The sequence below is a fragment of the Parasteatoda tepidariorum genome, chromosome 6 (genome assembly GCF_982258835.1).
Source record: "Parasteatoda tepidariorum strain Cologne lab strain chromosome 6, Ptep-v5.0, whole genome shotgun sequence".
Taxonomy (NCBI): Eukaryota; Metazoa; Arthropoda; class Arachnida; order Araneae; family Theridiidae; genus Parasteatoda; species Parasteatoda tepidariorum.
The window spans coordinates 80,235,080-80,252,852 of NC_141760.1; the positions used below are offsets into that span (position 1 = coordinate 80,235,080).

At 30.3% G+C, this 17,773-nt stretch overlaps 1 protein-coding gene across 3 annotated transcripts in view; it reads right to left on the bottom strand.

Moving 5' to 3' along the window:
- Positions 1–498: 498 nt before the first annotated feature.
- Positions 499–17,773, bottom strand: part of LOC107455068 (kynureninase) — a 61,716-nt gene continuing 44,441 nt past the window's right edge. For all 3 annotated transcript variants that reach the window (XM_087166088.1, XM_087166089.1, XM_087166090.1), the window contains exons 7-14: positions 17,332–17,406; positions 10,975–11,121; positions 9,732–9,830; positions 7,425–7,560; positions 6,267–6,352; positions 5,241–5,474; positions 1,803–1,926; positions 499–812 (exon numbers count right to left, since the gene is read on the bottom strand). In XM_087166088.1, coding sequence (XP_087022214.1) covers positions 799–812; positions 1,803–1,926; positions 5,241–5,474; positions 6,267–6,352; positions 7,425–7,560; positions 9,732–9,830; positions 10,975–11,121; positions 17,332–17,406 — 915 coding nt within the window. In that variant the 3' untranslated portion in view covers positions 499–798. The remainder of the gene's footprint in view (positions 813–1,802; positions 1,927–5,240; positions 5,475–6,266; positions 6,353–7,424; positions 7,561–9,731; positions 9,831–10,974; positions 11,122–17,331; positions 17,407–17,773) is intronic.

The following is a 17,773-nucleotide window of genomic DNA, read 5'->3' on the forward strand; positions in this document are numbered from 1 at the left end:
ACCACTTGTTGTAAAATCTCACGATTCAATTTAGCATATTGTTTATAACGAATTCTCCATTTTCATTTTGTGTTGGTGCTCTTATTGATCTATTTGTAACATGTCTCTGTTGTTCAATCAAATGTAGGCTTAAACAGAAAACAACAGTCAACAGCGATGAACAGCACGCTTGAAGCTCTGTTAAACCACACCAACAAAACGTAAAATAACTTAGGATCTGAAAGGAAAAAAAATGCGAGTGCTTTAATTCTTATGTACGTATGGAATCTAACGTAAATTTGCGAAATATCTTTGATATAAAAAATGAGTTTTTTTGTTAAATGGCTCGTGGCTTGGCAGTTAACGTGTCCTTTGTTAGACATGGTTTCTATAAAAGTATGATGATATGAAGTTACAGTTTGCAATCTATGTTTAGTACATTTTCTAGACTTAATATTTCAAACAAAGTTAACGTTCAAGGTTTAATGTAAATAAAGTTTAAAATAAATAAAACAATAGTTTGAATTTTTTTAAAAAAAATCTTTATTTACAAAAATATATATAAAAATACATTGTGAAGTGTAATACCCAAATAATAACAGAAACATATTAATTTAGCATCACAAAAATATATGTATACCCTGTGTATCGATTTTCTGCTAAACTTTCTTTCTGAGAAACATTCTATACATTTGGCTTCCAACAATAGTCATTCACATTTTATTGCTCAGCAAAAAAATATTAATTTTGGTTTTGGATACGCACAGTAATATATACAAATATTAAAATCCATCAATTTCTCTCATATTTCTTTTGCATTCACTTTTCTCGACCTAAAAAAATGAGACAAAAATTGGACATGAATAGAAAATGAACTTAAAAGTACTCTCGAAATTTTGTAATCACTACCAAACTATATTTTTAGAATGTTTGAAAAAATAAAGCAGAAATTTTCACATAATAATAAGTATAATCTACAGACAATTTCAAGAAAAGAAGGAGTTAAATGAAGTTATGTCTCAACGAACATTTATTTAATTTTAAAATTCTATTCCACAAAATTTTTTCATAAGTAAATTATAAATTATGTCTGTCCTGAAACTCCAAGTTTTTTCCCCAAAATTTTTTTCTACGTGATTTGTTATTTCAACCATAGAGTTGAAGATTTTCCATTAATATTTTTTCTCCAATACGGAATAGCTTACGAGGCTTTGTGAATATGGTGAATGGGGTAGAACATCCCAACAGAGCTCTGGCAACTTTCAATAGGGCCGTGGTTAGAGAATCGGACTCTGCCAATACCCACCGAATACTTGCGGTATACGAATTCGTAAAATCTGAGGAATCGAAACTTATGTGGGCCGTCGCTGAGCAGTACCATGGATACAGAGATCTGGAGAAAATTTCATTCCTCTTCAAATCTATGTCTAAATTGAGGAAATAATCTCGCGAAGGAGTAGTGCTGCTATCTATCCGTGGGGCTCTGAGCTAAGGATTACTTTCACCTAGGCGGTGCTCATTTGGCAAACGAAAGACGCCCCTTCCTGACTTAATTAGCTAAAAGCAATGGTTGGTTGGTCTAAGTGCTATTAGAAACAACGTAACTTTTGAATTTTTATTAAGATCTTTATAAAATTTGAATAAAAAGATAGCGTATCGAATTAAAGTTGAAAATAAATGAAATTAATTATGAAATTGTTTATTCTTCAAAGTGATAATCACAGTGAAGCTTAAATTAAGAGCATCAAAACCAGTTAGAATGTCGGTTAAACCAAATAGTGAAGTGTGGAGCATAACTAATTTAATTAAATCTCCATACTTACTTTCATTTGATTGTATAGTTTCCCAAGCATCTTTGAAAAAATGAGCAAATTTGTAGACCTCGGTGAATGTATTATAAAGTGGTGCAGGAGTTACTCTTAAGACAGATGGAGATCGAATGTCACACTGAAAATTTTAAAATGGAAGTCAAGAAAAAAAAAAACACTGAAAATTTACTTATTGAAATTTAATTATGCATTTTACTAATCACATCACTAATGAATTTACTAGTTACTTTGGGTAATTAATTACTTTTTGTTGCATTTATATAAATACTTGATCTTGCCTAATATGTCTATGGGGATTTCAAAACTGAAATTAGTTTTGATTAAATTCTACAGATTGTTTTGAAAATGACATTTTTAGTCTATTTTTTGTCGAAATGTACAAGTTTAAAAACTTTCTGTATAGCTAGGGGTTGTATAAATGCTTAGACAAACTTCCAGGGGATATTGGACGCATGATCAGGATTAAAGTTGCACAGCAACTCATGCCCAGAAATGTCATTGTATGCGGCAAAAGACCCTTCTTTTTTATGACTTGTTCAGAAGTACACAAAGAAGCAGTTTATTATATAAAAGCGTCCTAGCGGCGTATGACGACATTTTCGGGCATGTGTTCCCATGTAATTTTAATCCTGATGTGCCCTAACTCTTGTATAAATTTGTCGCAACAGTTATGAAATCTCCTGTTATATATAGCGATTTTAAATTTACACATTTCGTCAAAAAATAGACTAAAGATGTCATTAAGAAAAACCGTAGCTTGGTTAGAGAAATCAATTGCAAATTTGAAATCAGTAACGTGGAAATATTTAAAATCCGTAAAAAAATCTTCGGCAACAGAAGAAATGATTCCTAGTGTGAATTTCAAAGAAGATACGAAAGAATATTAGATTACAAAATTTTCAATAAAGTAATACTAACATTAAAAATGAGATACCCTTACTATGGTCTAAACAAGTTTCTATGCTGAACTATTTACGCGTTAAAAGTATTGATTGTGATAAATTTTGTTATGTGATTAAGGTAAGTTTAATTTGTTGGAAAGTTATAGATTTCTGCTAATGTACGCAGATATTATGGTTTAAAATGTTCGGTCTGAAAATTTATTTCACTGTAAAAAAAATGCACATACAATTGAACTTATCTAGATTCGTTTTGTTATATTTTCCTTCAGATGTCAAATTTTTTTAGTTATAAGGAAAATTATTAAAATTTGAATTTTCATTATCATTTTCACTTCCTAATAATTAAACTCTTCTTTAAAATTTCTTTACGGTAGTCTTATTAGAATTCGAAATTTTCATAAAATTAAATCATATTTTTATTAATGACATCATAAGTCTATTAAAAATGTTATTTTTTAAAAGTGATATATTACAAGAAACTATTAAGACAAATATCAATATTTCAGTTAGTTAAAAAAGTTCTTAGAATCTTTACAGTTCTGAAATGGCAAGATCACTAAAGTTACGCATTTACGTTGAGCCGAAAACCTTAACTTGAGAAACTTAACTTTTTTTTTTTAAATAAAAAGATATTCTTTAAGTAGGTAAATTATGCCTAAAAATGCAAGGCTCTCATTGTTTCTTAGTAAATCCATTTTACGAGGTTTTCTCATCATCGTCAGCATGACAGTCAATGTTTCCCAAACATTTTAGAGATCCCATTCACCGAACAATATTCAGCGTGAACTATTGATATTCAAACATTTCGATACTTGTAATTTGTAGTAAATAAATTAATTTAATATATTTTAAGTGGTGGAGGGGGCTAATATAAAAATAAACATTAGGTAAATAGCCGACTTACTCAATTCAAATAATTCGGAATACAAAATTCAAATTGAGCTAAACGAAATGGATAAGTAGCATAGCAATCAAAATTCGAAATGAATAATTAAGACATTAATTATTCATTTCGTACCTAATTTTTGTGGCAGAATAAATTAAATCGTTTTGGCTTTTTCAACAAGAGATTAAAAGGCTTTTTTTTTCTTTCTTTTTTCCAGAAATAACCAAAAAGGGAGGTACGTGTCAACATACATATCAAAATGGAGTCTGAAGTAATGACCTTATAATATTTTTCTCATAGCATGGTTGGCTTTGTTAAAACTGAAAACATTTTGACCATACATTTAAGACCTTACAGTTGGAAAGTAGTTCTTAAATGTTATCTTTAAACTTCGAAAGTGTTCACGTATTAAAAAAGCTGTTTGCAACTGCAAGCCCTACATTGATATCAAATAAACAAATAATAAACAGTTCACCTTCCACCCCACTCTTTCAACAGATTCACTTTAAAAGTATACTTTTCTTTTGAAGGTGCAAAATTTGTCAATTGCTTTTAAAGTTATAATACTTTACTTTTCTCTTTTTAAGTCAACTTGAATCTTTACTAAATTTAAAATCTTGAAGAATGCTATTACTTTTTTGTTCAATGGAGATAAAAAATTAAACAGTTTAATGCTGCTTTCATTCGAATTGGTATTTTATTTGGTAATTAAAAACTCTCCACTCCCCAAAATAGAAGCTAGTGGTGTCAGTGGAATATTGATATCAAACAGTTGAAATGCATTGTGTAGCGGCATTATAAATATTTTAAATACCCAATAATCTGCCTCATTTTTGTTTGCATTTTTTCCCTCTTTTTCTCAGTCAAACTAGATCGATTAACCAGATTACCATTTAATTATACAGAAATTATTATGTACCTGATTACAAAGGCCAACTTAACAGGTTTCACTCATTAACCCTTTGACTACGAATTTTAAAAAATGATTTTTTTTGTCCCGTATATTATTCAAAAGAACAAAATAGGTCACAAATAAGGCAAATTAAGTATTTGGGATTTTTCTGACAAGCGGTTATCAATTTAGAGGTTGGGACATATATGTCCCGGCCGTACTTAATGGTGGGATACATATGTCTATTAGTAATTTTTAAACATTTGTTGGGACAAATGAGTCCCGTTAGTAGTCAAAGGATTAAATCAAAATGGGCCCGGTACATTTTTCAGACACTCGGTTACCCGACATCTGGATTGCCTGACTCCGTTAATCTGACAATTCATTTGTCTGGCAGGCACGTTTGCTCGATAGCTCATTTTCTCGATATGTCGGAAAAATATGTTGTCGGGAAACAGAGTTGGACATCTAATTTGTCTGGCAAATGACTCTATCTGGTCAAAATAGAACAGCTTAGTTGAAAAATTTGTGGTGACATTTTTTAAAAACAAAATCAACTTCTAAATATAACGAAACATCAGGAAGCGGCTTACAAAACTTATATCCTATTGAAAATTATCGTTTTTAGAACGTTGAAGGAATAAATTCTATGATAAGAGACACTTAAGTCTAATAAAAACTGAAGGTATCCCTTTACGTGTTCCTACACAAAGTTCTTCAATGATGATAAAAGAAACGAATTAGATACTCACAACAATTCCATGCGACTTGAGAAGTTCTTCACACTGAGAGATGGGTATTGATGACAAGAGGCTTATTTGGCTTCCTCTTTCTTTTGGATCTTTAGGAGTTATAATTTGTATTTGAGCTGACTCAGAATTTTTCAAACTTGACATCATCAGAAGTTTCCTCAGCAAGTATTCTAAATATCCAGTGATTAGTCTCTGCTTCGCTTGAATTTTATCCATGCCCACCTTATTAAACACCTGCAGAGCATGATAATGTAACCTTATTAACCTTATGATAATGTAACCTTATTAAACACCTGCAGAGCATGATAATGTAAATTACAGATTGCATTAAATAAACAATTCCAAGAAATTGAAGCGGTAAGATTTTACTTGGTTAAAAACGTCATTCGCTTTAGATATATGCAAAGTGGAAATAACAGTCGACATGTTTCAAGCACTCAAAAATAAGCGCCCATTTTCAAGACTTGCTTGATGTGAATGAGCTCATCTTGGTGCCCGAGAATCTTGTTTTATTCATATGAATGTTGATTCCCTTGATAACGACATTTGTTCCTCATTATCTTCCTCATTACCCCTCATTACCTCTCGGCCACTTCGCTTCTGCGATTTTTCTGGTTTTGTTTCTCACCTTCATTTTTCCATTTTTTGTTGGCAACTTAACGTTTTATAATTCAAGTCACTTTTATCTTTCCTGGAGGTAGCGGGTTCGAACCCCGCCGTAACCCTGGATGTATTCTTTGTGATGTCTTTCTCTGAATTGTTCTATCTGTATTTTCTACTTGACAATGACTTATAAGCCTATATTGAGCACACAAGTCAGCAAATGTATGTAATTTCAATAAATCAATCAAATTATCTTTCCTCATTCATGTCTGACAAGTCTTGAAATTGGACGCCTGTTTTTGAGCTCTTGTCGACTGCATTTCCAATTTGTATATTTTCGAAGCGAATGAAATTTTTGATCAAGTAATACAAAGTGAATTGTTTTAATTTAAAAAAAAAAATAATGGGGCTGAATTTACTTACATTTAAACTGTTTGAAATCATTGCACAAAGAATGGGTGATGGATTACTTAATCTGAATCTATCAGCTCCTGCTGCAGCGGTGAATTCTATAGATTAAAAAAAAAGACATTCGATGAATTAAAGTTTAAAAAATTATATTAACAACTATGTCGAAAATTCCAGACCAAATTACGGTATAAAGTACCTCACATCAAATCTATTTTTTCCGTAAAATATTAAATCGATGTTTTTATAGTAATATTTAATTAAAGTTATTTCGCGATTTTACTGGTATTTATTACTGCAAAAATTACGGAATATCAGATTTTTTATTACGTAACCTGTTGTAGTAAAAATTCTCGCCACTCTGAGTGCTGGTACTTTTTACGGGAATTTGATACCGAATTTTTTGCAGTGTTAGTTTCTTTTTTAAAGAAAAGCTGTTAAATTTAGTAAAAACATTCTACCTAGTTAAGAAAAGTGCAAGTGAGTATATACTTATGAGGTTCACTGTTGGCGCATGTAAATTTGAAATCAAAGCCTAAGATAACCGCTTTTTTTCCCCAAATATTTTTTGAAAACCCTTAGTCTTCGATACAAAAGTCCACTGGAAGTATTTATGTCCTTATAGTTAATGTGAAAGTAGTAGAACACAAAATAATGATCAGTGCATTTGTTCACGAAATGAATTGCAGCTTTTAAAGAGATGTATGTTTCTCAAAATTCCAGAAGATCTTCAATTTTGACTCCCAAAACTTTAAGAAAAAATTTCGAAAATTTGAAAGAATAAATACTAATCACGCCAACTTCGGTTCTTGTCCAAGAAAGACGATTTTTTTGTGGAGATGTCATGTTCCAAAATTAATTATAATCAGCATGCGTGATATTATGTCCTCTGGATTGTCTTCTGGATTGGGCTCAAAATTACAAGGCTACGTAGTTGAACGTTAGTAGTCGTAAATCCGAAAATTGGGTCGGCTGTTCAACGACGGTTATTAATTAAAAAAATTGTTTTGTTTTAGCTCATCTGCTATTTGCAAATAACAGATTAAACAATCTAGTAATCGAGATTTGAATTATTATTCAAATAAAAAGCTAATATAAGACTGGGATTACAAAAGTCGATGCATCGACCTCTGTAAATTTAAAATATATGTCTGAATTTCAGTTCCAACTCACCTTTATCAAAAGCAAACTTTCTCTTGAAATCAAGTCCCCACCATCCTCTTAATGCTGGCATTATTTGATTAGCACCCTGAGTGTGTTTGCTATGGCAAAATATTGCTCCCATATTCCCAGCACCACTATTGAGATACTATAAAAAATACAAGAATTTTTATTTGCATAAATAAGATATTAAAAATTTACTATGTGACCCAAAATTGACCGACGATTTGGAAAAAATCAATTGGAAAAAAAAAGAGGAATAAGATAGAAATGTACGGATTGCTGCGTTCTGCTTAGGACGTACGAAAAATCTTCACTGAAAGGGAGTGAAGTTTTTTCGCGGGGAATGCGTCGAAAAGTTTCCATTTCAGTGATCAAAGTTTTAGTAATAGGGAAGGCGTGAAACGTAAACGAATCTCTGCTGTTCAAGCAATGAATAAAATTCGAATAAATAAATCGGGTAGTTTTATAGTTTTGCTTTATTAAAAAGAATTTCGAACAAATTTTTTTTTATTTAAGATTTCTGTAGTGATAATTGCGATTCTGAAATCAAATTTGAATTCATTGAAAGTCACTCATATACACCAATCTATTTGTTTAAAATGAATAATTTATCTAAGTTTATCAATTTTACATTTTATGAAATTGTAATAGCTTGTGAACTGTAATGGCCTAGTCTCAGCAAATTCCAAAATTATTTTTAGAGTGCCTCAACAGGCGGTGCTGATATCGAAAATAGTGAAACATTGTCTTCTCCTGCATATCAGATCATTCTATTTGAAATATTTGAAGAAATGTTGGTTAATATTATACTTATCTAGATTGTTGTGGCATTTTAACTGAAATATTTCCACGGGTGACAGTTAATTTCATCCTCAGACTGCACTATGATGTTTCTGCGAAGAGTTGAAGATTCGAAAATATTGTTTTATATATTTTTAGTTAGCAGTGCCATCTGTTGTTTAACTTCGTAATTTGTTTTGAAACATGATGAGTCTCATAAATTTCTTTCTATTTACGGTTTTCTTAAATTGATTTTTCAAAATCGTTGGGTCTTTTTGGGATATTTAGAATGCTTGTTTAATATTTAAAAGTAAGAAATTTCATCCTTTTTGATTCAACATGAATGTTTGGTTCAAATGTTTTCTATTTTCAAAACTAATTTCAAACAGAGCTAAAGTCTTCAATTATTATTTTAAAATATATTTAACTAGATAGAAGAAAAAAAAATCGTGATAGTTTTTCTTTTAAAAACATTTAAGTCTGTCTTAAGTTTTGTGCCATAGAATTAGTCATAGTCCAATTTAAAAAAACCAAAATCAATAACCAAATGCGAACACATTTATTAAAAATCACATAATACGATGAACAAGTAAACTTATTATAATTTGACATATATATATATAATTTAATTTATGGTACAATATATTCTCCCAATCATATTGTTTTCATCAATATATTATAGCTTTCAGAGTAGGCAATTAAATTATTTACTTCATTTTGAATTAATTGAATATACCTGCCATTTATTCTAACTAGTTTATTAATGAGACTCGATATAAGGTCTATCGTGTTTTCAACTTTAATCAAGACTGCATCGAGGAAAGACTAATTATTTTATAAATATTGCAATCTATAAGCTGATTTTGGTGCTAATTCTTTCATTTTATGTTGTTGACTAAAATTTGGCAACACGTGTTTTTCTTTTTTTTTAATTGCTTTTTAGTTATATAAAAACAGGATTGCAACTTTCTGAGTTATTTACGCCAGAAAATAGAATATTTTTTCTAGCTTTGGAGTTTATTAAGAGTCACATATGATTGAAAAACGATAAATTGGTTTATCCTTAAATTAGAGAGATTAAAAAGGAAACGAAATGCGTCAAGATCCTCTTTAGGCAGCAGAGCGGTCGAACTCGGACCCCTTAATAATAATCACAACTTCTGCGTACTTTGCTTAATTTCTGGAACTTTTTAAGAGATTCTAAAAAATTTGAAAACAATTGTAAAATTTGTTTATCTAAAAATTATTGCATAGAAAATATTAATTGAAAAAATTATTTGATATTTAAGATTTTATGTTTAAAAAATTTCAAAAAAGTAATGTTTTAAAATTTTTCTTTCTTACGAATTCAATACCGTTTTAAGTTTGGGTTTTGCTGTTGAGATTGCACAGTTTAAAATTATGTAAATATTTGCTTACACCTTTAAATTAAAATTTTTTTTGATTGTAATGAAATTTCACAGTAAAAAAAGGATAAATAAACATAAAAAAATATTTTTCTTAAATATTATTTTGAAATAAGCTTAAACCACTTACTTTATATGAGCACCATACAGCAAAATCTATATTCCATTCATGAAGTTTGAGTTTTACATTTCCAACAGCATGGGCTAAATCGAAACCCACCATACAACCCTAAATAGAGGCAAAAAACTCAACTTTTAAGTATTATTATTGTTTTTGTCATGCATAATTAGTAATATATAATATTGCTCATGTAATTTAAATGAGCAAATAGTAATTTTTAGTTTAAACTAATAGTTTCAAGGTCAGAACTGTTCTTTTAATTGAAAAAAAATAACATAGTATTTGCTTTAGAGATTTTTCCTAATATACCTTTAATATTTTAAATTTTTTTCAATAACTGGCGCTGAACAGCCGAGCCAATTCTGAGTTTACGACTATCAATGTTCAACCGATGTTTGTTACGACTATCAATGACTATATAATTTTGAACCCAATCCAGAAGACAAAGTACAAACTAGCCTTAGTAGAGGACTTTAATGATGGAACTAACCCATATTAGCTTTACACGGTGAAGAAAACCTCCTACGGTCAACCTGACGGTGAAGGAATATTCTAACCCATGATCCATATACTAATCGAACATTTTACGTCAGCACTGAGGTCGGTGCAAGCCGTAAGCAGAATTCGCATCAAACAGCCGCAGCTGAGATTCGAACCTGGGTTACCTCTTAGGATGTGAATACCCTATTTCCTGAGTTACCGCTCCTTGATAGTTTACGCTTGAATTTTCAATTAAAAATACTAAAAAAAAGAAAATATCATTGTTCATAACGAAATAATCAACTTGAAAGAATATCTCGTTATAACTAGCTTACAAAAGTTAAGAAAGAGAGAAAGATAAGAGTAAAAATCAATAAACATTTAAAGCGTTATCACAGCTTTATATCGTAATTTCTCCGTTATTCTCACTTTATTTTGATAATTGTGTAATTGCGACGTTATATTGCAATTTCTAAACACTTAACAAAACAAGCTTTTGATTTCATTTTTAATGCTGCATCACGATTTGTATTCACGTGATTTTACTAAATTGTATGGCTTAGACTTAAAGACTATATAAGGATTGGGGAATGGACTTCATAACAAGGTCTACATTTTCTGACAGAACTAAAAACTTATACCGTATTATAATGAAAGATTCCTAAATTTCCTGCAAATGTTTTAAATTCGGTCAGATAACAGAAAAACGGGCATCGTATGTGCAGGATTCAATCATAATTAATAATATAATCAATATAAATTATTTCCATACCTGTTCATGTCCAGCTTTGGTTATTGCTTTCATGTCGAAAAGTTGACCAGTGTAGTAATGAACACCTTCTAAATATATGAGTGCAATATTTTCACCTTCTTCTTTAATAAATGACAAAACCTTTTGAAGTCTTACAATATGTTCTCCCTAGAAACAATAAAAATTAAGCCTGCAATAAATGCCTCTAAATTTAATAATTAATTGTTAAACATCGCTATTTAAATCAGATATAAAGAATAGAATGAAAAATCAAGTCATTTAATTGATTCAAATTATGGTTTACAAATTTAATAATATGATATTGTTGTATTGAAAATTATTTGCGTATGTACTTTCTTCTAGAAGAAGTACTCAGTAATTTTGAGTAATACATTTGAGTCTTACAAGTGATTATTTGCAGAGATTTCTCTGCTATAATTTGGTATTAGATATAAATAATTATGTATATAATTATATATATAATTGTTTTTATACAGGGTGTTCCAGGATTATTGAGACAAAGTTTAAAGGGAGGTAGGGGACATCACAGGGGTTCGGAATTCCATAGCAACTCACGGTTTGAAACATCATGGGAATGTAGTACCACAAGTACAAGAAGGAAGGAGATACATGACTGAGATCATTATATATGTAAAAAACGTTGTTGCCGAGAGAAAGGACAAAAACAGGTCTTAGGCAGGGAAAGAGGGCACAAAATTTATTTAATAATTATTACACTGAAAACAATTATCAAAGTGATACAAAATCGCTGTGCTCTTCAATAAAAGTTGGGGGTAAATCTTGCAAACTAAATCCGTAAAATGTTTCGTTTTAGAGAATACGGGACAACTTAGTAATTATAATTGGTCTGTTAAATAGGTCCAGGGAAAAAGTCTTTCCCACGAATTAGTTAAAGGAATAATCACCAAAATGGTAATTAATGCATACTTGAACTAAAAGTAGATTAAAAGACAGGAGGTGAATTTTAAAGTATGAGAAAGAACATTTCGATTTGATAAGACAAAGATTTACAGAAAAGGAATAACATAAAAAGATTAGTTAAAGCTTTTTATGTTATATATATATTCTAAGGATGACAGTCGTACGAGCAGGACAAACAGGCACAAGATTTTAAAAGAGCAAATTAATTTTATTTACCCGTCATAATAGAGACAATTCAAGGGACACAAAATCGAAGTGCTCCTCAATTTGAAAGTTAAGGAAAATCTTGCAAAATAAATCCGTAAAATCTTTCGTTTTAGAAATAGGGGAAATCTTAATAATTATAATAGGTCTATTAAATAGGTTATAGGGTAAAAGTCTTTCCCAAGATTCCATGATGGTGAAAATAAAAAATGTTAATTAATGCATAACTTAAAGCCAAAAATAGATTAAAAGACAAGATGTGATTTAAAAAGTGTAAAAAAGAGCGTTTTGTTTAGAATAATAAAATGAATAACATATAACGATTAGTTGAAGCTTTTTACGCTACATATATATGATTATTTTATTATTAGTAGTAATAATAATTTATTTTATTTAATTAAGTTATTTATTTTATATAATTTGATAATTATGGCAGTAAGAATATCATACGATTGTTTAATTACTATCTATCATATTATAAAATGTAAATTGTGAATAAATGCAAAAAATTTTTAAATGAAAAATAACATTGAAATTCATGACGGATTGTAAGTATGTTTAATAAAAACACCTTTCCAAATAATCTTTTTTTTTTCTTTTTCTTTTTTAACGAGTGTAACTTGCAGATTTAAATCTCAAATTCTTACACTAAAGATCATTAATACATTAGCATAAATTCGACTTTCAAATCACGTCACTCACTGAGATCTCTTTTATGTAAGTTTTATCCAAAAACAGATTTTCTATTTGCTTTTTCCATTTGCGTGATTGGAATCTAAGATTTTTTTCAGATAATTAATTTCGTGTTTAAAAGATTATATTTCGTAAAAATTTTTATTTTATTTTTATTTTTTTATCAATTTGGTACTTTTTATCAAGTTTGAGCCGACACAGGAATTTTAATTCCTGATTGTAAACTTGGTTTTATAGTAACACCTACTTCATTAATTCTTATAGATTAATTAAAATTTGACCAAGGTTATTTTCAAATAAATATCTATAACGGTTCTAATTCAATACACAAGTGGTCTCAAATGTGTTGGAAAATTAGTTTATCATTTGTTAGAGTAGGAGTACCGTATCTTTTAGTACATAAGAGCATATTCTAGATTCCCGATATATTTTTGAAGGTAAACTAAGAGCTGCAACCATAAAGGGGGAATTAAATAGAGTGTGCACTGCTGGATAACTCTTGTTCCCAGAATGAAGGTGACTGGAGAACAAGATGGGAGAGAAATTTTCTACCTTCCGTTTCCCCTTGTTATTTCAATAGAAGTATTTTATGTATATCAATGTCAAGTCACACACACAAAAAACAAATCACAAATTTTAACTTATGGTGGTTTACTGTGATGCATTTTGCTGTGCAGAAAAAAATTGTTAAAGGAAGACCTTATTCATTTAAAAGATAAAATTAAGGATTTAATCATAATTTATCACCTTTTGAAATAACAATTGTTTTATTTACTGTATTAATGAACTTTTTTAGCACGTTCATCTTTTAAAATCTAAATTAATGCTTTTAAGACTTTCCATTAAGTAAATATAAACGAATAAGAATACAACTTATCCAGCAATAAAATAATGATTTTATAGAATAATGAATTATTAATAATTCTTTTTTAAAAATTTATAGCCAAAAAGTAGTGTAAAGCTCAGTTTTTGGCGACATTCTTGATTCTTTTCTTATTTACGTTCGATAATTTTACACCTTATGCTTTTGAAAGAATAAATTCTCCAATATTTTTTATTTTCAGCAGCTTGCTTTGAATTAATTTAGATAGTAAAAAAATTTTTTTACTAGAAAAGAAGAGGAGTGAAAAAGTTTATTACAAACCATTCGATAAATATAGAGCAAAATTTAACTCTTAATTATAAGTCGTTTGAAATCGTCTGATATTTTTAAATAAAAATCGTCTGTTTTTTTTTTCTTCAATTGGGTATAATATGAAAAAAACACAACTACTTCGATTTAGTAGGAACAACATATGACGCAATGCTAAACGAATGGAATTTAGTTGTTGTTTATTTAGTTATTGTTATTAGTAGTTGTTGTTATTTGTTTTAGTTGTTGTTGTTTATTTAGTTGTATTTAGTTTCAATAACTTTTCTTTATAATACAATAAAATCTGGCGAGCAGCTATTTAAACGATCGAACGCTTCGTTTGTTTATTTGTGGCTTGAAGTTAGGCTCGCAGAAAATGCCGTTCATGGGTTAAATTTAGTAGGAACAACGCAACCTGTGACGTAGGCTATATTATACCCAATTGTAAATAATGCATGGAAAAAATTGAGAATGCTAGTATTAGTATTAAAGGTGGTTAACCCATATAGTTTAAATATTAGAGCTCGCACATGACGATAATTCTTGTCCTCATAGTGAAACCATATGGCTGTCGAGTCGAGGCGAGAGTGAGAATTTTAAGCCTCCGTTTCTCCTGTACATTTCATAGGTAAGTTTACTATCATTTTTTGGAATTAAAATTTTTTTATTTAGTATATAAATGAAATTTTAGATTTTATTAATCCAGATTATCATATTTAATTTATTTCAAAATCCAAAATTATGCTTTTAAATCTATCGTACAAGTAAATATAAATGAATAAGAACATAATTTAACCATAAAGTAATACATAAATATTTTAATTGTACTGCTAAAATTCAGTAGGCTAAGTTATCATTGTTGTTTCTTTTCTTCTTCATTTATTTACGTTGTATATTTTTACTTCCGTTAATGTTTTTAAAAGAAAAAACTTCTATACATTTTGTATTATTTCAGTAGCTTTTATAACCGTCGTTGAACAGCCGACTCGATTTTTTGGGTTTGCGACTACTAAATTTCAACTCCTTAGTTTTGTAGTTTTGAACCCAATCCTGAAGACAAGGGAACTTCTAGATCAAGTATTGGAAAAAATTAGCCTTCGTGGAGGATTTGTTTGATGAATGTAACCCGCATTTGCGTTACGTGGAGAGGAAAGCCAAGAAAACCTCCCACGGTATGACTGACGGCAAGAGGACCCTAACCCATGATCCGTCTACCACTGAGGACATTTTATGTTATCACTGAGGTCAATACGAGCTGGTTAGGAATTTGTATCCACCAGCCATCGCTGGGCATCGAACCTGGTTCGCTCATTGAAAAGCAAATGCTTTATCCCCTGAGCCACCACGGCTCAATTTTAAAGTAGTTTGTTTGGGTTTTGCTCATAACATACATTTGCACACACACAAGAGTGGTTATGAAAGATTAATTTATAGCGATTCGATAAATAGGGCGACGATTTTTAACGCCTTACATTAATATCGATAAATCAATAAAAAAGTTGTACAAGGCTGTTTATAAAATAATTTCACATGTATCTGAAAACAATTGAATCGAAAATTGTAGTAAATTCTTTTTAAAGGATGCATTTTTATTGTTTTTAAAACTATTCAAAAATTAAAATTTTCTGAATTTTGTAAAAAATATTAATAATTTCGAGCAATTAGGAGTTAGGGAAATATTCGGCGGTCATGGGATTGACAAATTGGCCCTTTTGGCTAAAGTATATACCAACTGCAAGGAACTAAGTGGCTTCATAATGTGTTCACTACGCACTTATTTTAACAAGATTAGTAGGCATCTTCTATTGTGTTAGGCATTAGACCAGAGGTCGCCAAAGTGGTCTATATAGACCCCCAGGGGTCTATTTAACATAAGCGGCGGTCGATCTGAGCCAGGGGGTCGATCAGAACCGGAAGGGTCGATTGGTCGAAGGATTATCAGTATTTTTCAGATATGTGACAATTAAAAATAAAAGAAGAAGACTTGGAAATATATACAGGTAATCTTCAAAAATTGAGCGACGATTTTAAACTGCGTTTTGTTGATTTGGAAAACATTGACATCCCTGATTGGATTATTGTGCCATTTTCTGCTCAAATTGAAAACGTGGACATCAACCTGCAAGATGAGCTTGCTGAATTATTATGGGGATTTAAAGCAAGGACGCTTTTTAAAAATTTAACAATAAGCAAATTTTGGACAAATATAAATATAATGCAAAAATATGTACAACTTTACGAAATAGCTCAGCCATTTATGATAGCATTTCCAAGTTCCTATATGGTTGAAGCCGGTTTCAGTCACGTAAATTCAATCTTAACTAAGAACAGAAATAAATTAAATGTGGAGTTTCGAGGGGATTTAAGATTAAAATTGACCAATTTTGAACCCAATATAACGAACCATGCAAAAAAAAAAACACCAGACACACCCATGTCATTCATTAAGAAGCAATAAATCCGTAGTTACTTTACTTATTATTTCTACTTACTTCTAATTACTTATTATTTCATAAATATTAAGGTATTAAATTTCAACATTAATATATTTTTCATAAAACTTTTGATACACTATGTACTATTATTTTAATAAATGTTCAAAATCATAAAATAAATGTACAAACACAGTATCTAATAGAGTTTTATGTCCCGCAGTGGACTGATCGTTAAGACACGGTTCCCAGCAGATCACCGAAGTCAAGCATCACTGGCTGCGGTCAGTGTGCGGGTGGGTGACCCACTTGGATCAGTCTGCGTAGGGATCGAGGGTGTGCGGTATTGGTCCTCGTTAAACTGTGCTACCGTAAAGTGCTCGACTTCGCGCGCAGGTCGTCGGGCTACCGAAGCGGGGGTGCCATCCCCTCCGCAGCGGATCAAAATTGTGATGGCATGTCTTCGGATCATCCTCTGGGATGTTTCCCAGACCGTCGCCAATAGCCCATTGTGCAGCTCTAGTGCGACGTAAATTAACAACAACAACAACAACAACAACAACAATAGAGTTTTATTTTAATTAACAGAAAATTACTTTTATGGGGGTCGATGGAGATTTCGAAAAATTATGTAGGGGTCGACGATCAAAAAAGTTTGGCAACCCCTGCATTAGACTTTGGAAAATAAAAATATGAATTCGCAATCCTTGTCACATGGCTTAGCTTCGAAGGACTTGCGCTCTATTCTCATTGGCTGCTGGCCTAATTGGCGCGCGCGAATAAAATTCCAGTTGCTTACAGATTAAAATACTCAATAAAAGATTTTTCTCACAGCTAACAGTTTGAATATCATCTTTTTTATATTGATCTGATTGTTTTGATTGAATATGGAGAGATAACAATAAATTGCTATTTGCAACCATTTTTTTCTGAGAATTTTCTAATAGTGTAAGAAGATAGTCTGAAATATTTTACCTCTTCGGGTTTCAAAAACACTATACTCTCCTCTGGATCATAACCTCGCAATTTTACATGGCTTTGCACTGCATACTAAAAATAAAATATAGAAAAAATTAGAAAAAATATTTCAGAAAACGTATCTATAAATTTAAAAAACTTAAACATTGATTTAAATGTATTCATAGCCAATAACTCATTTCTCTTTTTTAAAATCGCTTGATTCCATCTTTATCTGTGTATCTTGATTCTTTTTCAGTTAACTTTCTTAAATTAGCTTAAAAAGTAATATTTGGATGGTATTAATTGCTGTTGAATTTGCTTTAAAGTTTGTGTGAAAATATGTATTTTTAGAAATTTTGAAGTGATCTAAACGATAATGTCGTTCAAATTAATAAATCTTAATATAATGATATGTTAAACTAGATAATCGTACTTGATCATACAATACTATGAATAG